We start from the raw sequence: 20,330 nt of genomic DNA, 5'->3' as shown, positions 1-20,330 counted from the left end.
TAAAAATCATACAATAATATTTTCTGGTTTTTATTTTTATATTCTGTCTCTCACAGTTGAAGTGTCCCCACAATAGAAATTACAGATCTCTCCATTTTTTGTAGGTGTGAAAACTTGCAAAATCCACAGTGTATCAAATACTTATTTTCCCCGCTGTGCATACACAGTATACCTGGTAAAAATAGTGGTGCTTGATTTAATTGTTGATTGCTGATATGCTTACAATTTTACTTTTTATTTTTTTTTAAGAATCTTAAAGGATTGATAAACGAGTTCTCGACTGTTCTAGAATTGGCTACTAAAAGCAGACCCCTCATGGTAATCTTGGATGGAATAGATGAGTTATCAGAAAGAGAAGCACATTTGTCCTGGATTCCTTCAGAACTACCCCCACATGTATATTTTATTCTGTCTGTCTCATTTGTGTCAGACTGCGCCTCATTTAGACATTTACAGGTAATTCATATTATTATTATTGATTATTTTTTTATTGCACACATTAGGAAACCTAATGTAGGCGATTTTATTTGTATTAAGCTCATAGTTTTATAGTTTTTAAAAAATTGAAGGCAGGCATAAATCCATAAAGTTCAACCTATATCTTAACATATTGATCCAGGGGAAAAAACCTCAAGAGGGAGATGCTTATAGCCTCATATTAGGGGAAAATGTCTTCTCAATTCCACATATCACAATCAGATTAGTTCTCTGGATCAGCATACTATCAAAGAATCTGGAACCCATAACCTGTAATATTAAATTTTTCAAGAAAAACATTCAGGTCCTCCTTGTACTTTTTTTTATTGAATTGACAATCCCAACATCATGTGGCAAAGAATTCTATAATCTCACTGTTCTTGCAGTAAAGAGTTGCCTTCTGTGACTATGATTAAACATTCTTTCCTCTAGACTAGGGAAGTCAAACTGAAATATACAGAGGGACAAAATTAAAAATTTGGACAAAGTTGTGGGCCAACCTTAATATTTAATAAAAAAAGGTCTACAATTGAGGAAGTTTTGACTTATCAACAAATATAACGATGAACCTTTTTGAAACAAACTTAAAGGGGTTGTCACACGAATAAGGTACATTTTAACCCCTTCCTGACATCCGACGTACTATCCCGTCCATGGGACCTGGGACCCTATGCCCCTGGATGGGATAGTACGTCTACCGCGATCAGCGGCGCCCACGTGGTGAGCGCTGCTGATCGCGGCCGGGTGTCAGCTGATTATCACAGCTGACACCCGGCACAATGTGTCAGGGGCGGCCACGGACCGCCCCCGACACGTTAACCCCTTGCACACCGCGATCAAACATGATCGCGGTGTACCGGGGGTTAAAGGGAAGCATCAGCAGGGAGGGGGCTCCCTCGGTGCTTCCCTGAGCCCCCCACGGCAGCGCAATGTGCAGCGCTGCTGCGGGGGGCTCCTTTCCTGCAGGCCCCCGAATCCAAGATGGCGACGGGGGCCTTCGGGGGCCTGCAGGAAGCTGGCTTCCTCAGTGCCTGCAAAGCGCAGGCATGAAGAAGCCTTCTGCACTGCCTGTGACAGATCGCTGATCTGTCACAGTGATCTATGATGTGACAGATCAGCGATCTGTCACAGGACAGTGATGTCCCACCTGGGACTATTTAATAAAGTTAAAAAAAAAATAAAAAAAGTGTTAAAAAAATTTAAAAAAAATCGCCAAATAAATTAGAAAAAAAAAAAAATATTCCCCCAAATAAATCCATTTTTTGGAAATAAAAAAAAACCAATAAAAGTACACATATTAGGTATCGTCGCGTCCGTAACGACCCGCCCTATAAAAAGGTCCCATTAGTTAACCCCTATAGCGAACCCCTTAAAAAATAAAAATAAAAAACCAAGCAAAAAATAATGATTTATTATCATACCGCCAAACAAAAAGTGTAATAACGCGCGATCAAAAAGACGCATATAAATATCCATGGTACTGCTGAAAACGTCATCTTGTCCCGCAAAAAACGAGCCACCACACAGCATCATGAGCAAAAAAATAAAAAAGTTATAGCTCACAGAATAAAGCAATGCAAAAATAATTATTTTTTATATAAAATAGTTTTCATTGCATAAAACCGACAAAACATAAAAAAAGACCTAAATGAGGAATCGCTGTAACCATACTGACCCGAAGAATAAAACCGCTTTATCAATTTTACCGCACGCGGAACGGTGTAAACGCACCCCCCCAAAAGAAATTCATGAAACGCTGGTTTTTGTTCATTCTGCGTCCCAAAAATCGGAATAAAAAGCGATCAAAAAATGTCACGTGCCCGAAAATGGTACCAATAAAAACGTCAACTCGTCCCGCAAAAAATAAGACCTCACATGACTCGGTGGGTCAAAATACGGAAAAATTATAGCTCTCAATATGTGGTGATGCAAAAACTATTTTTACAATAAAAAGCGTCTTTTAGCGTGCGACAGCTGCCAAATATAAAAACCCACCATAAATAGTAAATCAAAGCCCCCGTTATCACCCCCCTTAGTTAGGGAAAAATAATAAAATAAAAAAAATGTATTTATTTCCATTTTTCCATTAGGGTTAGGGTTAGGGCTAGGGTTAGGGTTAGGGTAGGGTTAGGGTTAGGGTAGGGTTAGGGCTAGGGTAAGGGTTAGGGCTAGGGTTAGGGTTAGGGCTAGGGTTAGGGCTAGGGCTAGGGTTAGGGCTGAGATTAGGGTTAGGGGTGTGTTGGGGTTCGGGTTGGAGTTAGAATTGGGGGTTTCCACTGTTTGGGTAAATCAGGGGCTCTCCAAATGCAACATGGCGTCTGATCTCAATTCCAGCCAATTCTGAGTTGAAAAAGTCAAATGGTGCTCCTTCCTTTCCAAGCTCTGCCATGCGCCCAAACAGTGTTTTACCCCCACATGTAGGGTATCAGCCTACTCAGGACAAATTGCAAAACAATTTTTGGGGTCCAATTTCTCCTGTTACCCTTAGGAAAATAAAAAATTGGGGGCAAAAATATCATTTTTGTGGAAAAAAATGATATTTTTATTTTCACGTCCGAGCGTTATAAACTTCTGTGAAGCACTTGGGGGTTCAAAGTGCTCACCACACATCTATATAAGTTCCGTGGGGGGTCTAGTGTCCAAAATGCGGTCACTTGTGGGGAGTTTCAATAGTTTAGGTACATCAGGGGCTCTCCAAACGCACATGACACCCACTGAACATTCCATCAAAGTCTGCATTCCAAAACGTCACTGCTTCCCTTCCGAGCCCCGACGTGTGTCCATACAGTAGTTTTCTCCCACATATGGGGTGTCAGCGTACTCATGACAAATTGGACAACAACTTTTGGGGTACAATTTCTCCTGTTACCCTTGGGAAAATGAAAAAATTGGGGACTAATTGATCATGTTTGTGGAAAAAATACGATTTTTTTATTTTCATGCCCGGGCATTATAAACTTCTGTGAAGCCCTTGGGGGTTCAAAGTGCTCACCACACATCTAGATAAGTTCCTTAGGGGGTCTCGTTTCCAAAATGGGGTCATTTGTGGGGGGTTTCCACTGTTTAGGTACATTAGGGGCTCTCCAAAGGCAACATGACACCCGCAGACCATTCCATCAAAGTCTGCATTCCAAAACGTCACTACTTCCCTTCCGAGCCCCGACGTGTGCCCATACAGTAGTTTTCTCCCACATATGGGGTATCAGCATACTCAGGACAAATTGGACAACAACTTTTGGGGTCCAATTTCTCCTGGTACCCTTGGGAAAATAAAAAAATGGTGACTAAAAGATCATGTTTGTGGAAAAAATACGAATTTTTTATTTTCACACCCGGGCGTTATAAACTTCTGTGAAGCACTGGGGGGTTCAAAGTGCTCACCACACATCTAGATAAGTTCCTTGGGGGGTCTAGTTTACAAAATAGTGTCATTTGTGGGGGGTTTCCACTGTTTAGGTACATCAGGGGTTTTCCAATCGCGACATGGTGTCCGATCTCAATTCCAGCCAAAAACGTCAAATAGCGCTGCATCCCTTCTGAGCTCTGCCATGCTCCCAAATAGTGGTTTACCCCCACATGTGGGGTATCAGCGTACTCAGGACAAATTGCACAATTACTTTTAGGGTCCTGTTACCCTTGGAAAAATAAGAATTGAGGGTGAAAAGATCATTTTTGTGGAAAAAATATGATTTTTTAATTGTACGGCTGTATGTTATAAACTTCTGTGAAGCCCTTGGGGGTTCAAAGTTCTCACCACACATCTAGATAAGTTCCTTAGGGGGTCTAGTTTCCAAAATGGTGTCATTTGTGGGGGGTTTCCACTGTTTTGGTACATCAGGGGTTTTCCAATCGCAACATGAAGTCCGATCTCAATTCCAGCCAAAAACGTCAAATGGCGCTGCTTCCCTTCTGAGCTCTGCCATGCGCCCAAATAGTGGTTTACCCCCACATGTGGGGTATTAGCGTACTCAGGACAAATTGCACAATAACTTTTAGGGTCCTGTTACCCTTGGGAAAATAAAAATTGGGGTGAAAAGATCATTTTTGTGGAAAAAATATGATTTTTTAATTGTACCGCTGTACGTTATAAACTTCTGTAAAGCCCTTGTGGGTTCAAAGTTCTCACCACATATCTAGATAAGTTCCTTGGGGGGTCTAGTTTCCAAAATGGGGTCACTTGTAGGGGGTTTCCACTGTTTAGGTACATCAGGGACTCTCCAAATGTGACATGGCGTCCGATCTGAATTCCAGCCAATTTTGCATTGAAAAAGTCAAACGGCGCTCCTTCCATTCTGAGCTCTGCCATGCGCCGAAACAGTACGCTGAAACCTATCAGGTATCAGCGTACTCAGGACAAATTGCACAAATACTTTTGCAGTCCAATTTCTCCTGTTACCCTTGGTAAAGTAAAAAAAATTGAACCTGAAGTATTTTTTTTGTGAAAAAAAGTTAGATGTTCATTTTTTTTAAATATTCAAAAAAATTCCTGTGACGCACCTAAAGGGTTAATAAACTTCTTGAATGTGGTTTTGAGCACCTTAAGGGGTGCAGTTTTTATAATGGTGTCACTTTTGGGTATTTTCTATCATATAGACCCCTCAAAGTGGCTTCAAATGTGATGTGGTCCTAAAAATAAAATGGTGTTGTAAAAATGAGAAATCGCTGGTCAACTTTTAACCCTTATAACTTCCTAACAAAAAACATTTTGGTTCCAAAATTGTGCTGATGTAAAGTAAACTTGTGGGAAATGTTAGTTATCAAGTTTTTTGTGTGCCGTATCTCTGTGATTTAAGGGCATAAAAATTCAAAGTTGGAAAATTGCGAAATTTTCAAAATTTTCGCCAAATTTCCGTTTTTCTCACAAATAAACGCAAGTTATTTGAATGAAATTTTACCACTAACATGAAGCACAATATGTCACGAGAAAACATTGTCAGAATCACCAGGATCCATGGAAGTGTTCCAGAGTTATGACCTCATAAAGGTACAGTGGTCAGAATTGTAAAAATTGACCCGGTCATGAACATGCAAACCACCCTTGGGGGTGAAGGGGTTAATTAATAGATCTTAGAATAAAATAAACACAATCACAATTGGGGCATACTGGTATAATATAATATATTTTGTAAGAGCAGCAAAAAGCATATGGTCCAATGGCCTAATTTACCATAAATATGTAATAACAAAGTATAAAAATCCTTGAATTAATTAAAAATACAAATAATAACAACACAATAATGGCCCCACATAGTCCGCCATACAGAATAATGGCCCCACATAGTCCTCAATACAGTATAATGGGCCCCACATAGTCCCTTATACAGTATAGTGGGTCTCACATAGTCCTTCATACAGTATAATGGCCCCGCATAGTCCTGCATACAGAATAATGGTCCACATATAGTCCTCCAGATGGTATAATGGGCCCACATAGTCTTCCATACAGTATAATGGCCCCACATAGTCCGCCATACAGAATAATGGGTCCCAGATAGTCCTCCATACAGAATAACAGGCCCCACATAGTCTTTCATACAAAATAATGGGCCCCGCATTGTCCTTCATACAGTTCCCACATAGTCCTCCATACAGAATAATGGACACCACATAGTCCCCCATACAGTATAATGGCTCCCTATAGTCCTGCGTACAGTGTAATGACACCACATAGTCCTCCATACAATATAATGGGCTCCCCTTAGTCCTCCGTACAGAATAATGTGTTCTACATAGTCCTCTATACAGTATAATGGGCCCCACATTAGAAAAAGAAATACTCACCTATCCTATTTTCCCAAAATAGTGACGCCATCGAACCCACTGTGCTGAGACGTCAGACGAAGAGGAAGAATGATGGAGGAGGGAACAACAGCTGATAGCTTCCATCATTGCCTTAAGGGCCTTTTACACATAGCGAGATTGCTAGCGATATCGCTAAAGCGTCACCGATTTTGTGACGCAATAGCGATATCGCTAGCGATCTCTCTTTGTGTGACAAGTACCTGCGGCCGCCCCCCCCCCAGCTGGATATCGTTGATCGCGCTTGAATGTCCTGGGCCATTTTTTCCTCATTGGCGTCCTGCTGGCGCCGACTAGCGATGCATGGACGCAAGCGGAAGTCGTCATCATCGCTGCGGTGTGACAGGTAAGAGCGACTGCCGATGGATCGCTTATCGCTGCTGTGTCGCTGATGAGATCTGCCTGTTTGGCAGCTCACTATCGACCATTTAGCGATGCACCAGAGATCCTGAACAGGTTGTATCGTTGTTGGGATCGCTGATGCATCGCTAAATGTAACCGGACCCTTAGACTGCATCCGCATCCAAGATTACAATACAGTTGAAAGTGTGATGCCAGGGTGGGAAGGGGGATGTCGGACGGCGGAGGGCTGCGACGCGGGAGCGGAGGCCGGGTGAGTATACAGTGGCGGCGTGACAGTACCCCCTCCCCTAAGCCGCCCTCCCCTGAGGTTAGCAAAAAATCTCTTGAGGATACGGGGGGCATTGATATTCTCCCGAGGTTCCCAGGATCTCTCCTCAGGACCAAAGCCCTTCCAATCAATAAGAAAAAGGGTCCTACTTCTAACCTTTTTCATGGCGATGATGTCCTCCACCTCAAAGATATTAGCGGCACCAACTGGCTGAGAAACAGGATCAGACACAGAGTGGAAGCAGTTCAGTACCACAGGTTTCAGGAGAGAGACATGGAAGGTGTTCGGGACCCGGAGCGAAGCAGGCAACCTCAATTTGTAGGCGACTTCATTAACACGTCCAAGAATTTCAAACGGACCGATGTAGCGTGGACCCAACTTGTAAGACGGCAGTTTCAAGCGGATAAATTTGGACGAGGGCCAGACTTTGTCCCCGATGTGATACGGCGGGGGATCCAATCTCTTTTTGTCGGCATAATTTTTCATCCGATCAGCGGCCCTCTTGAGTGATGTGTTGGTCTCAGCCCAGATCTTGGAAAATTCAGAGGACAAGACGTTGGCCGCGAGTACCTCAGAGGCAGGGGTTACCGGAAGGGGAACACCAGTATGTCTACCAAACACAATGTAAAACGGAGACTTGGTCGAGGAATCGCCAGTGTGGTTGTTATAGGCGAATTCTGCCCAGGGAAGTAGGTCAACCCAGTCGTTCTGGTGGGTGTTGGAGAAATGGCATAGGTACCCAGTCAACGTCTGGTTGGTATGCAACACCTGTCCGTTGGACTGTGGATGGTAGGCGGAGGAGAAGTCGAGGGAAACGTTCATGAGTTACAAAGTGCCCACCCGAACTCGGAGGTGAACTGAACCCCCTGGTCAGACACAATACGTTGCGGTAGTCCATGGAGTCTGAAGATCTGGTGGATAAAAACTTTGGCCAACTCAGGAGCCGAGGGGAGACCGGACAGAGGGATGAAATGGGCCATCTTGGAGAAACGGTCCACCACCACCAGGATGACTGTACAGCCAGAATAATGGGGTAGGTCGGTGATGAAATCCATGGCTATGTGTTCCCACGGAACCGCAGGGACCGGCAGCGGGAGCAATAAACCGGATGGAAGTCGTCGCGGCACTTTGTTCTTAGCACAGGAGGGACAAGAGGCCACGAAATCAAGCACATCTTGGCGAAGCATAGGCCACCAGTAGTGACGCGTGATAAGGGCAAGCGTCTTCTTGGTTCCAGCATGACCGGCCAATCTGGAAGAGGGTCCCCATCGAAGGACCTTTCGCTTGAGATTTTCAGGCACAAGGGTCTTGCCGGGGGGGTGGAGAAAGCCAGTTCACTGGAGCCACCGTGATGATTTTAGTGGGCTCAATAATGTGCGAAGGTTCCTCCACTGTTTCGATTGGCTGGAAGACCGTGGATAGGGCATTGGCTTTGGTGTTGTTGTTGCCAGGGCAAAAGCGGAGCTCGAAGTCAAATTGGGCAAAAAATAAGGACCATCTGGCTTGACGAGGATTGAGTCTCTGGGCAGACTGGAAGTAGGCCAAGTTCTTGTGGTCAGAGAAGATTACAAAAGGATGAACAGCCCCCTCCAGGAGATGACGCCATTCTTCCAGGGCCAATTTTATGGCCAACAGCTCACGGTCGCCGATTGAGTAGTTGCACTCGGATGGAGAGAAGGCCTTCGAAAAGAAGCCACAGGGATGCAGATGACCGGAGGCGGATCTCTGGGACAGTACTGCCCTGGCACCTGTTGAAGAAGCGTCCACCTCGAGTACAAAGGGTTGGTTGCTTTCAGGACAGTGCAATGTTGTGAGCTCATTTCCTCGTTCACCTTTGATGTCCGATGAACTCCCTCTGCTGGTGAAAGGAGGTGGTGAAACTGATTTGGATGGGAGAAACCTGTCACCTGAACAGGTGGATTGCGATTGGACATCCGGAATCTCTGAGTGGATATAAGGCAGCCGACGCCCTGTAAGGTTGCTGGTGATTTCTCTGCTCTGAGCTCTGGCCTCCAGTTCAGTTCCTGACTTCTAAAGCTAAGTTTTGCTCTGTTATTGTTCCAGGAGATTTTGTCTGATTTGCTTAGTTTTGTGTTCTGCCAGCCCCGGCTGGGGCTCTGCTGAATTTCTATTTTTGTCCCTGATCGGTTAAATCTTTTTTGCTCTGTCTTCAGAATATATCGGAGTGCTGATATAGGGATTTTGAAGCCTAGTGACTTCAGGGCAGTTTTTCCTATCAGACGTGTTGGGACATTTTTGTTAGAGTTTTGCGGATTGCAGCCAGCATCTTTTCTGTCCTTTCCTATCTAGTTAGTTGGGCCCCATCGTTTGCTCTGCCTGTCTTTCTGTCTGTGTTTGTGTTTTCATCTGTTTTCACCGACAATACATGTTGGGGGCTGTCTATTACTTTGGGGTCTGCTCTGGGGCAGTTAAGATTTCCCCTTTCTTTCTTTAGGCTTATTTAGTTCTCCAGCTGTGAAGAGGCGTCTAGGACCACAGTAGGAACGCTCCACGGCTACTGTTAGTTGTTGTGAATAGGATCAGGGGTCTGCAATCCGCTAGCTACCAACCTCTCCGGTTTTCTGGACTTAGCTTGCATTTTTGTTTTTTCCTCCTCCGGTGACTCATTCATAACAGAATCACCAGCCATACTGCAGATTCTAGGGTACTCAATAGCAGGAAAGAATTGTAAAAAAAAAGTGTCAGAATGTTTTTTTTTTTTTAAATGTATATCTTTTCCTCTTTTTCTCTGGGGCCGTAGGAGGAATTTTTTCTTAAGGGAGATTAAGCAATTGTCTGATCGTGTGGAGCAGCTCGCTGCTGAAGTGCGGGGAATTTCCACCTATCTTGCTCATTCACATGCTGCTGAACCAAAGATCCCTACTCCTGATGTGTTTTTTGGGGATCGGTCTACATTTTTGAATTTTAAGAATAATTGTAAATTATTTCTTGCCTTGAAGCCCAGCTCATCGGGGAGCTCTGCGCAGCAGGTTAAAATTGTCATCTCTGCTGCGCGGCGATCCCCAGGAATGGGCGTTTTCTTTGACACCTGATTATCCTATTCTAACTAATGTGGACGCATTTTTTAAAGCCTTGGGGTTGTTGTATGATGAACCTAATGCTATTGATCAAGCTGAAAAAGCCCTGTTGGCATTGAGCCAGGGTCAGGATTCTGCAGAGTTGTACTGTCAAAAATTCCGAAAGTGGGCGGTCCTTACTACCTGGAATGATGGTGCCTTGGCAGCTCTCTTTCGGAAGGGTTTGTCAGAAACCGTAAAAGATACTATGGTGGGATTTCCTGTTCCCTCTGGTCTTGATTATTCTATGTCATTAGCCATTCAGGTTGATCGGCGTTTACGTGAACGTAAAATTACACGAGAAATGTTGCCACCTGTTGAACAAATGTATGAACCTATGCAATGTGATAGAGTTTTGTCTAGGGCGCAACGTCAGGAGTTCAGAAGGCGTAATAAGCTGTGTTTTTTCTGTGGAGATGCCTCTCATAATATTTCTGTCTGCCCTAAACGAGAGAAACGTTTTGCACACACATTTGCTGTGGGTGGTGTACAACCTAAGTTTCTTCTGGCAATTACTCTGATCTGCTCCCTGTCCACATTTTCCGCTAAGGCTTTTGTGGATTCAGGAGCGGCTCTGAACCTGATGGACTTGGATTTTGCTAAACGTTGTGGGTTTCCTATGACACCTCTGCGGCGCCTATCCCTTTGAGGGGTATTGATGCTACTCCTTTGGCGAAGAATAAACCTCAGTTTTGGACCCAGGTGGTAATGCGGGTCGCCCCAGACCATCAAGAAAATTGCAGATTTTTGGTGTTGCATAATTTGCATGATACCATTGTTCTGGGGTTTCCCTGGTTGCAAATCCATAATCCAGTTTTGGATTGGAAATCTGTGTCTGTGGTGAGTTGGGGTTGTCAGTGTGCTCTTAGTGACACTCCTGTTTTCTCCACCTCTCCCCAGTCGCATGATGTTCCTGACTATTTGGCTGATTTTTATGATGTATTTAGTGAGAATAAGTCTGCGTCTTTGCCTCCTCATAGGAGTTATGACTGTGCAATTGAGCTGAGCCCTGGGTGTAAATTTCCCAAGGGTCGACTTTTCAATTTATCTGTACCCGAGCATGAGGCTATGCGATCTTATATTAAGGAGTCGTTGGAGAAGGGTCATATTAGACCATCCTCTTCACACTTGGGTGCTGTTTTTTTTTTCGTGGCCAAGAAAGATGGTTCATTAAGGCCTTGTATTGACTATCATTCCCTCAACAAAATTACTGTTAAATATCAGTATCCGTTACCCCTGATTTCTGATCTATTCTCCAGAGTTAAAGGTGCTTGCTGGTTTACCAAGCTTGACCTCAGGTGGGCGTATAATCTTATTCGCATTAAGCATGGGGATGAATGGAAGACGGCGTTTAATACTCCGGATGGACATTTTGAGTACCTGGTGATGCCTTTTGGGCTCACTAATGCCCCTTCTGTCTTTCAGTGCTTCATGAATGATATTTTCCGGGACTTTGTGGATAAATTTTTGATCATCTAGCTGGATGATATTTTGATCTTTTCCAGGAATTGGGACTCTCATGTGGAACATGTTCGGACTGTGTTCCGGATTTTGAGGGAGAATTCCCTGTATGTTAAGGGGTCGAAATGCCTTTTTGGTGTACAGAGGATTTCATTTTTGGGATTTATTTTGTCTCCGTCAACTATTGAAATGGACCCGGCCAAGGTACAGGCCATTTATGATTGGGTTCAGCCCACTTCTTTGAAGGCCCTCCAGAAGTTTTTGGGTTTTGCTAATTTTTATCGGAAATTTATAGCAAAATTTTCTAGTATTGCCAAGCCATTGACTGATTTGACTAAGAAGGGTGCTGATGTGTTAAATTGGTCTCCGGAGGCTGTTTCTTCCTTTCAGGAGTTGAAGCGAAGATTCACTTCTGCTCCGTTTTTGCGGCAACCTGATGTCTCACTCCCATTTCAGGTAGAGGTGGACGCTTCTGAGATTGGTGCAGGAGCTGTTTTGTCCCAAAAAGATCCGGTAACATCTAAAATGAATCCCCGTGCTTTCTTTTCCCGAAAGTTCTCCCCATCTGAACGCAACTATGATGTGGGGAATCAGGAACTGTTAGCCATGAAATGGGCATTTGAGGAGTGGAGACATTGGTTGGAGGGAGCTAGTCATCAAGTCGTGGTCCTCACTGACCACAAGAATTTGATTTACCTTGAGTCGGCCAAACGCTTGAATCCTAGACAGGCTAGGTGGGCCTTGTTTTTCACATGTTTTGATTTCGTGGTCTCTTTTCTTCCGGGCACTAAGAATGTCAAGGCAGACGCCCTCTCTAGGAGTTTCTTTGCTGATTCTCCTATTGTGACCAAGCCTGCTACCATCTTAGGTGAGGGGGTAGTTCTTTCTGCTATCTCGCCCGATTTGAGACATGCTCTGGAAGAGTTTCAGGAGGACTAACCTGAGCGTTGTCCCATTGGAAAATTGTATGTTCCTGACCAGTGGAGGAAGAGAGTAATGTCTGAAGTTCATTGCTCCGCATTAGCTGGTCATCCAGGTATTTTTGGTACTAGAGATTTGGTGATTCGGTCTTTTTGGTGGCCCGCCTTATCTCGTGATGTCAGGAATTTTGTGCAGTCCTGTGGGACTTGCTCCCGGTCTAAACCTTGTTCTTGCTCTAGTGGGTTGTTGATGCCTTTGCTGGTGCCCAGGAGGCCATGGACCCATATTTCAATGGATTTTATTTCTGATCTGCCTGTCTCTCAGAGAATGACTGTTATCTGAGTGATTTGTGATAGATTCTCTAAGATGGTCCATCTTGTACCACTCTCTAAGTTGCCATCTTCCTCAGAGTTGGTGCCCTTGTTTTTGCAACAGGTGGTTCGCTTGCATGGGATTCCTGAGAACATTGTATCTGACACAGGAGTTCAGTTTGTCTCTAGATTTTGGAGGACTTTTTGTTCCAAGCTGGGAATTCAGTTGTCCTTCTCCTCTGTGTTTCACCCTCAGACCAATGGGCAGACGGAGAGAACAAACCAGACTTTGGAGTCTTATTTGAGATGTTTTATCTCTGCTGATCAGGATGATTGGGTCTCCTTGGCCGAATTTGCTTTAAATAATAGAGCTAGTTCTGCCACTTTGATGTCACCTTTTTTTTGTAACTTTGGGTTTCATCCTCGATTCTCTTCAGGGCAGGTGGAGTCTTCTGCCTGCCCAGGTGTTGACACTGTGGTTATGAGAATGCAGCAGATATGGGACCAAGTGGTGGATAAGTTGTCACTCTCTCAGGAAAAGGCCCAGCGATTTTCCAACCGGCATAGGACCATTGGTCCCCGGTTTAAAGTGGGTGATATGGTTTGGTTGTCGTCTAAGAATATTCCTATGAAGGTTGCATCTCCTAAATTTAAGCCAAGATTTATTGGTCCTTATAAGATTTTGGAAATTCTTAATCCTGTTTCGTTTCGATTGGCTCTTCCAGTTACGTTCAAGATCCATAACGTGTTTCACAAATCTCTGTTGAAGAGGTTTGTTGAGCCAGTGGTTCCTATGGCAGCACCTCCTGACCCTGTGTTAGTCAAAGGCAATGTGGAATATGAGGTAGAGAAAATATTGGACTCTCGTTTGGTTAGACGGAGACTCCAGTATTTGGTCAAATGGAAGGGTTATGGTCAGGAGGATAATTCTTGGGTCTCTGCCTCTGATATTCATGCCAATAGATTGGTTCGTGCTTTTCACCGGGCCCATCCTGATCGGCCTGGTGGCGTGGATGAGGGTTCGGTGACCCCTCCTCAAGGGGGGGTACTGTTGTGAGTTCATTCTCTGATTCGGGAGGTGGTGCGGCTGGTTTGATCGGTGGAGATCTGCCACCTGAGAATATGGATGACGATTGGATCTCAGGATTCTCAGATTGGATTTAAGACAGCCGACGCCCTATTCAGTTGCTGGTGATTCCTTTTGGCTTGTCAGCTGTTGGTTTTCAGCTCTGTTCCAGTCATCTAAAGCTAAGTTTTTCTGCTAATGTTCACACTTGATTTTGTTGGTCTATTCAGTTTTTTCGTGTGGTCTGCCAGCCCCGGCAGGGGGCTGAGCTGAATTTCCACTCTTATTTATTAGTATTTTGCCAATTGGCTTTTTGTCCCTTACTCATTCGGTTTCTTTTTGCTCTATCTCAGAATATTCCTCGGTGACCCATTCATAACAGGACCCTGTGTCACCAATATGTCACAATCCCACCACTGACACGGGTGTATCAGCGGACGGAGGGACGCGACACACTGCTGGCACACGGCTATCATAGGCACAGTGGGGGCTTATCTTAGTTATCCCACCACTGGCATCATGTGACAAAAATGCAGCAAGCTAATCTTGCTCTAACAATTTACCGCAGGGGGGTATTTTGGATGCCCCACCACTGCTATCAACCTTCCAAGAACTGCGGGGATTTATGTATATCCCACTTTCTCAGTTCCACTTTGGAACTCGCAGCTCTCCGGCGCCCCCCTTACCCTCAGGTCAGTCAGGGAACTGCACCTAGGATAATTAGTCGTTGGACGGGCTGCTTGTTGTGCACGGACAATTAGGCTACCGCAGTAAGGGAATTATCAATGCTGTGACCGCTGCCCCCCCTTTACCAATATAAGACCCTTCTGTCCTGCCAACTAGCCTAATCAATCGCACACACCACGCTGCCACCACCCACGCTTTTCTTAATTCACAGAGTTAAATTAAGAGGGTCCGTGGCAAACCCCTGAAATCAGTAGCGATTATCTAAAAGAGGCGCATAGTTTGTTTCTTAGAGCATGGAGACAAACTGATAATTTTAAGATTTTTTCCCAAAAGGGCAGTGATTATACAGATAAAAAGTTGCTATAAAGTTGAGACAAATACAAGTATAAAACAAAATGGATAAAAACAGAAAGTACACTCACAGTTACTTATGACTCTTTAGGCATCCCATGTGGCTTGGAGGGGGATGGGCAGCCAACCAGACATCCCAAGACATCAGCACGTCTTGCCAGCATCAGAACTCAGCTCCAACTGGCCTGGGATATGGTAGGGAATGCCTATAGACTAGGGTTTGTGACCTCATGAAAGGGGCGGTCTGGAGAGGACCAACCTCCCTCTCTTCAAGTTATGATTTGGCTACAAAACTTCTGAGGATCATATCTCAACTCCAAGCATGCCATAATTCTGACATTCCATTTGGGAGCAATCCATATCTCGGTTTCTGGAGGTCCGAGAACTTCGCCAGAGGCACCGTAGCGAAGCTGGGTCCACTCAGATCACGGAAATTATATCTCTGTCATGAGCGGAGTGCGAGCTAGGCTTCTTTTAATATTTCCTATACCTGTATCCAGCCTTTGGTTTTAAACAAAGGGACCATCTTTTCACTTAGCTAATTAACAGTCCTAGCTCACAGGAAATGGACAGTTTCAGGTTTCACAGAGCTGTGCACATGAAGACACTGGTGTGTGTGTGTGTGGGGGAAGAGAAGGGGGGTTTGCAGCTACACGGCAGGCTGCAATGTCCTGATAAGAAAAGGGGAGACTTCTAGAAGTTTCTAGAAACATCTTTACAGTACATTACAGTAGGCTGAAGGAAGGCTCGCAAGGTCAGGAGGTGGCTGAGGAGCGGCCGTAAGACGGACTGGAGTCAGGCAGCGAGCTTGGCACGGGTGACCCCAGCGGAGTACCTCCCCTGAAGACCAGTCTAGGACAAGCTGATGAGTCCTTAACCAAGGGAGACCGAGTAGAATCACATGGGACAGCATGGACAAAATGTAAAAGGCTATCTTCTCTCGATGTAAGGCTCCGACTTGTAACTCCACTTCCTCAGTGACCAAGGTGACAGTCTCCTGTAGCGGTTTGTCATCCACTGCGGCAATCAGGCGAGGATTACATAGGGTAACCACGGGAATTTGGTACTTGTCCACCTCTTCACGCCGGATGAAGTTACCTGCCGAGCCCGAATCCACGTAGGCTACCTCGGACCCATGTCTCTGCCCTGAAACCACAAAAACAGAAATGGTAAGAGGTTGAGAGAAATCATTAGCACCTACGGAGGCCTCTCTTGCCTGACCTAGGTGGAGGAGTTTCCTGGTTTCTCAGGACAGGTGCGGACAAAATGAGACGAACCCCCGCAATAGAGGCATAAGCCTTGAGCCCGTCTCTCCCTCCGACGCAATTCGGCCAACTTGAGGCGATCCACCTGCATGGGTTCGACCAAGGAGGGAGAAAGGGACCCGGCAGGACGGGGACTAGTGAACCGGTTGCAAAGGGAAGGCGGTCTAGTAGACCTCCTGTCTCTCGCTGAATCCTGGGCGCGCTCCTGGAAGCGCAGGTCGATGCGGTGGCCAGTGAGATAAAGTCCTCTAGGGTGGTCGGGTGTCATGAACTCATTTTCTGCTCCACCAGTTGAGAGTTCCCCTTCCATTCTCCCTCTGGTGGTGACAGGAGGTAGTGCGGTTGGTTTAAGTGGTAGTGATCTGCCACCTGATGAGGAAGATAACGATTGGCTCTCTGGAGTATCAGACTGGATATAAGACAGCCGATGCCCTATCCGGGTGCTGGTGATTCAGTCTGCTTCTCAGGTCCTGGACTTCAGCTCTCTTCCAGTCTTCTCAAGTTAAGTTTGTTTTTTGCTAATGTTCACACTTGCGCTTGTTGGTCAATTCAGTTTTTTGTGTAATCAGCCTGCCCCTGCTGGGGCTATGCTGAAATTCCACTCCTATTAATCAGTATTTGCCAATCTGCTTTTTGTCCCTTATTAGATTGGCCTCTTTTTTGCTCTGTCTCAGAATATTTCAGAGTGCTGATATAGGTTTAGAAGTCTAGTGACTTCAGGGTTAATTTTGCTATCAGAAGTGTTTGGACAATATTTTTGTAGGTTTTTTTTGGCAGATTGCAGACAATGTCTTTCCTTTTCTGTCCTTTTTAGTTAGCCAGGCCCCATCGTTGGCTCAGCCTATTTTCCTGCCTTTGTTTGTATTTTCATCTTGTTTCACCATCAATACATGTGGGGGGCTGTCTTTCCTTTGGAGTCTGCTCTGGGGCAGTTAGTTTTCCTCTTCTCCTGCTTTAGGGTTATGTAGTTCTCCAGTTGTGACGAGGCGTCTAGGACCAACGTAGAAACGCTCCACGACTGCTGCTAGTTGTGCGGTTAAGATCAGGGATCCGCAATCTGCATAGTTACCAACTTCTCTGGTTTTCTGAAACTTAGCTTGTTGTCTTTTTTTCCTCTTCGGTTTCCCATTCATAACAGTCGGGTTATCCCGACCCGCGAGTTCATCCTTTATTCTACTCGAAAGACCGCACCACCAATGCCGTGTTATTCCAACCCAGTTCAGAGGAGAGAGTGCAAAAGCGGATTGCATACTGCCCGACCGTGAGGGCACTGTTATGATTGAGTGACCGTAGGAGGCAGACACAAAAATAGAAGCTACGTCCAGAAAACCAGAGGAGCTGGCAACTATCCGATTGCAGACCCCTGAACCTATCAACACAGCTAGCAGTAGCCGTGGGGCGTACCTATGGTGCCCTAGACCCCTCGAACACAGCCGGAGGACTATATAGCCTAAAGATAGAAAGGGAAATCTAAACTGCCCCAGAGCAGACCCCAAAGTAAAAGGCAGCCCCCAACATATAATGACGGTGAAGCAAGATGAAAAAACACTGACACAGATAGAAAGATAGGCTGAGCAAACGTTGGGGCCCAATCTAATCTAAACAGGAAAGGAAAGCTGCTGTCTCCAATCGGCAAAAAACCCTATCAAAAACATAGGCCAGCAAGCTGAAATGGAAAAAGACCCTGAAGCAACTAAGCTTCAAAACTAAATCAGCACTCTGGTATTTTCAGAAGACAGAGCTAAGGAGTTCAGCTCACCCCAGCAGGGAATGGCTGAAATCCGGAAAAAACAAAGCGAGGCACAAATGCAAAAAACCAGGAGGAAAACTTAACTTTAGCAGAGCAGGAATTCAGACTGGACTCCAAGGATACCACAGAGAAATCACCCGCAGGGAGGAATGGGCGTATGCAGCCTTATATCCAGTCTGTGACTCCACTCAGCCAGTCATCATCATTAATCTCAGGTGTCTGATAATCAGACTCACTACCTCTCCTTACCAGAAGAGGGAATTCCTCGGGCCTCAGTGATGAAGGGGAAAATGAACTCACAACAGTACCTCCCCCTTGAGGAGGGGTCACCGAACCCTCAACCACGCCACCAGGGCGATCAGGGTGTGCCTGATGAAAGGCACGCACAAGTCTTTTAGAATGAACATCAGAGGCAGAGACCCAGGAATTATCCTCCTGACCATAACCCTTCCACTTAACCAAATACTGGAGTCTCCGTCTAGCCAGACGAGAATCCAGTACTTTCTCTACCTCATATTCAATGTTACCTTCAATCAATACAGGGTCAGGAGGTGCCACTCCCGGAACAACAGTTCAACAAATCTCTTCAACAAGGACTTATGAAACACATTATGGATTTTAAATGTGACAGGAAGAGCCAAACGAAAAGAGACCGGATTAATAATCTCCAAAATCTTGTAAGGTCCAATAAATCTAGGCTTAAACTTAGGAGAAGCCACCTTCATAGCAATATTTTTTGATGATAACCACACCAAATCACCAACCTTAAACTGGGGACCAATGGTCCTATGTCGGTTAGAAAACCGCTGGGCCTTTTCCTGGGAGAGAGATAACTTATCCACCACTTGGTCCCAGATCTGGTGCATTCTCTCCACCACAGTGTCAACCCCTGGGCAGGCAGACGGCTCCACCTGCCCTGAAGAAAATCGAGGATGAAACCCAAAGTTACAAAAAAAAGGTGACATCAAAGTGGCAGAACTAGCTCTGTTATTTAAAGCAAATTCGGCCAAGGGTAAAAATGAAACCCAATCATCCTGATCAGCGGAAATAAAACATCTCAAATATGACTCCAAGGTCTGGTTTGTTCTCTCTGTCTGCCCATTGTTCTGAGGGTGAAAGGCAGAGGAGAAGGACAACTGAATTCCCAGCTTGGAACAGAAAGTTCTCCAAAATCTAGACACAAACTGAACTCCTCTGTCAGACACAATGTTCTCAGGAATCCCGTGCAAGCGAACCACCTGTTGCAAAAACAGGGGCACCAACTCAGAGGAAGACGGCAACTTAGGGAGTGGTACAAGATGAACCATCTTAGAGAACCTATCAAAAATCACCCAAATAACAGTCATCCTTTGAGAGACAGGCATATCGGAGATGAAATCCATTGAAATATGGGTCCATGGCCTCTTGGGGACAGGCAAAGGCATCAACAACCCACTAGAGCGGGAGCATGATTTAGACCGGGAGCACGTCCCACAGGACTGCACAAAATTCCTGACATCACGAGACAAGGAGGGCCACCAAAAAGACCGACTCACAAGATCTCTAGTACCAAAAATACCTGGATGACCAGCCAAAGCAGAGCAATGAACTTCAGATATCACTCTCTTCTTCCACTGGTCAGGAACATACAACTTTCCACTGGGACAACGCTCAGGCTTGTCTCTCTGGAATTCTTCCAGAGCACGTCTCAAATCGGGCGAGATGGCAGAAAGAACTACCCCCTCGCCTAAGATGGTAGCAGGTTTGGTCACCACAGGAGAATCAGCAAAGAAACTCCTAGAGAGTGCATCTGCCTTGACATTCTTAGTTCCAGGAAGAAAAGAAACCACAAAATCAAAACGTGTAAAAAACAAGGCCCACCTAGCCTGTCTAGGGTTCAAGCGCTTAGCCGACTCTAGATAAATCAAATTCTTGTGGTCGGTGAGGACCACGACTTGATGCTTAGCTCCCTCCAACCAATTTCTCCACTCCTCAAATGCCCATTTCATGGCCAACAGTTCCCGATTCCCCACGTTGTAGTTACGTTCAGATGGAGAGAACTTTCGGGAAAAGAAAGCGCAGGGATTCATTTTAGATGTTACAGGATCCTTTTGGGACAAAACAGCTCCTGCACCAATCTCAGAAGCATCCACCTCTACCTGAAACGGAAGTGAGACATCAGGTTGCCGCAAAACCGGGGCGGAGGTGAATCTTCGCTTCAACTCCTGAAAGGAAGAAACAGCCTCCGGAGACCAATTTAACACATCAGCACCCTTCTTAGTCAAATCAGTCAATGGCTTGGCAATACTAGAAAATTTTGCTATAAATTTCCGATAAAAATTAGCAAAACCCAAAAACTTCTGGAGGGCCTTCAAAGAAGTGGGCTGAACCCAATCATAAATGGTCTGTACCTTGACTGGATCCATTTCAATAGTTGACGGAGACAAAATAAATCCCAAAAATGAAATCCTCTGTACCCCAAAAAGGCATTTCGATCCCTTGACATACAGGGAATTCTCCCTCAAGATCCGGAACACAGTCCGAACATGTTCCAC

The 20,330-nt window shown here is 45.2% G+C and overlaps 1 protein-coding gene across 1 annotated transcript in view; it reads left to right on the top strand.

Annotated features, from left to right (window-relative positions):
- Nucleotides 1-20,330, top strand: part of LOC141092192 (uncharacterized) — a 169,949-nt gene that overhangs the window by 96,802 nt on the left and 52,817 nt on the right. Inside the window, exon 16 of the mRNA XM_073578209.1 lies at nt 250-456. Coding sequence (XP_073434310.1) covers nt 250-456 — 207 coding nt within the window. The remainder of the gene's footprint in view (nt 1-249; nt 457-20,330) is intronic.

This window comes from Dendrobates tinctorius, unplaced genomic scaffold (genome assembly GCF_039654945.1).
Source record: "Dendrobates tinctorius isolate UK_male_01 unplaced genomic scaffold, ASM3965494v1 ptg000008l, whole genome shotgun sequence".
In the NCBI taxonomy this organism is placed as follows: domain Eukaryota; kingdom Metazoa; phylum Chordata; class Amphibia; order Anura; family Dendrobatidae; genus Dendrobates; species Dendrobates tinctorius.
This window is presented reverse-complemented; position numbering and strand designations above follow the sequence as displayed.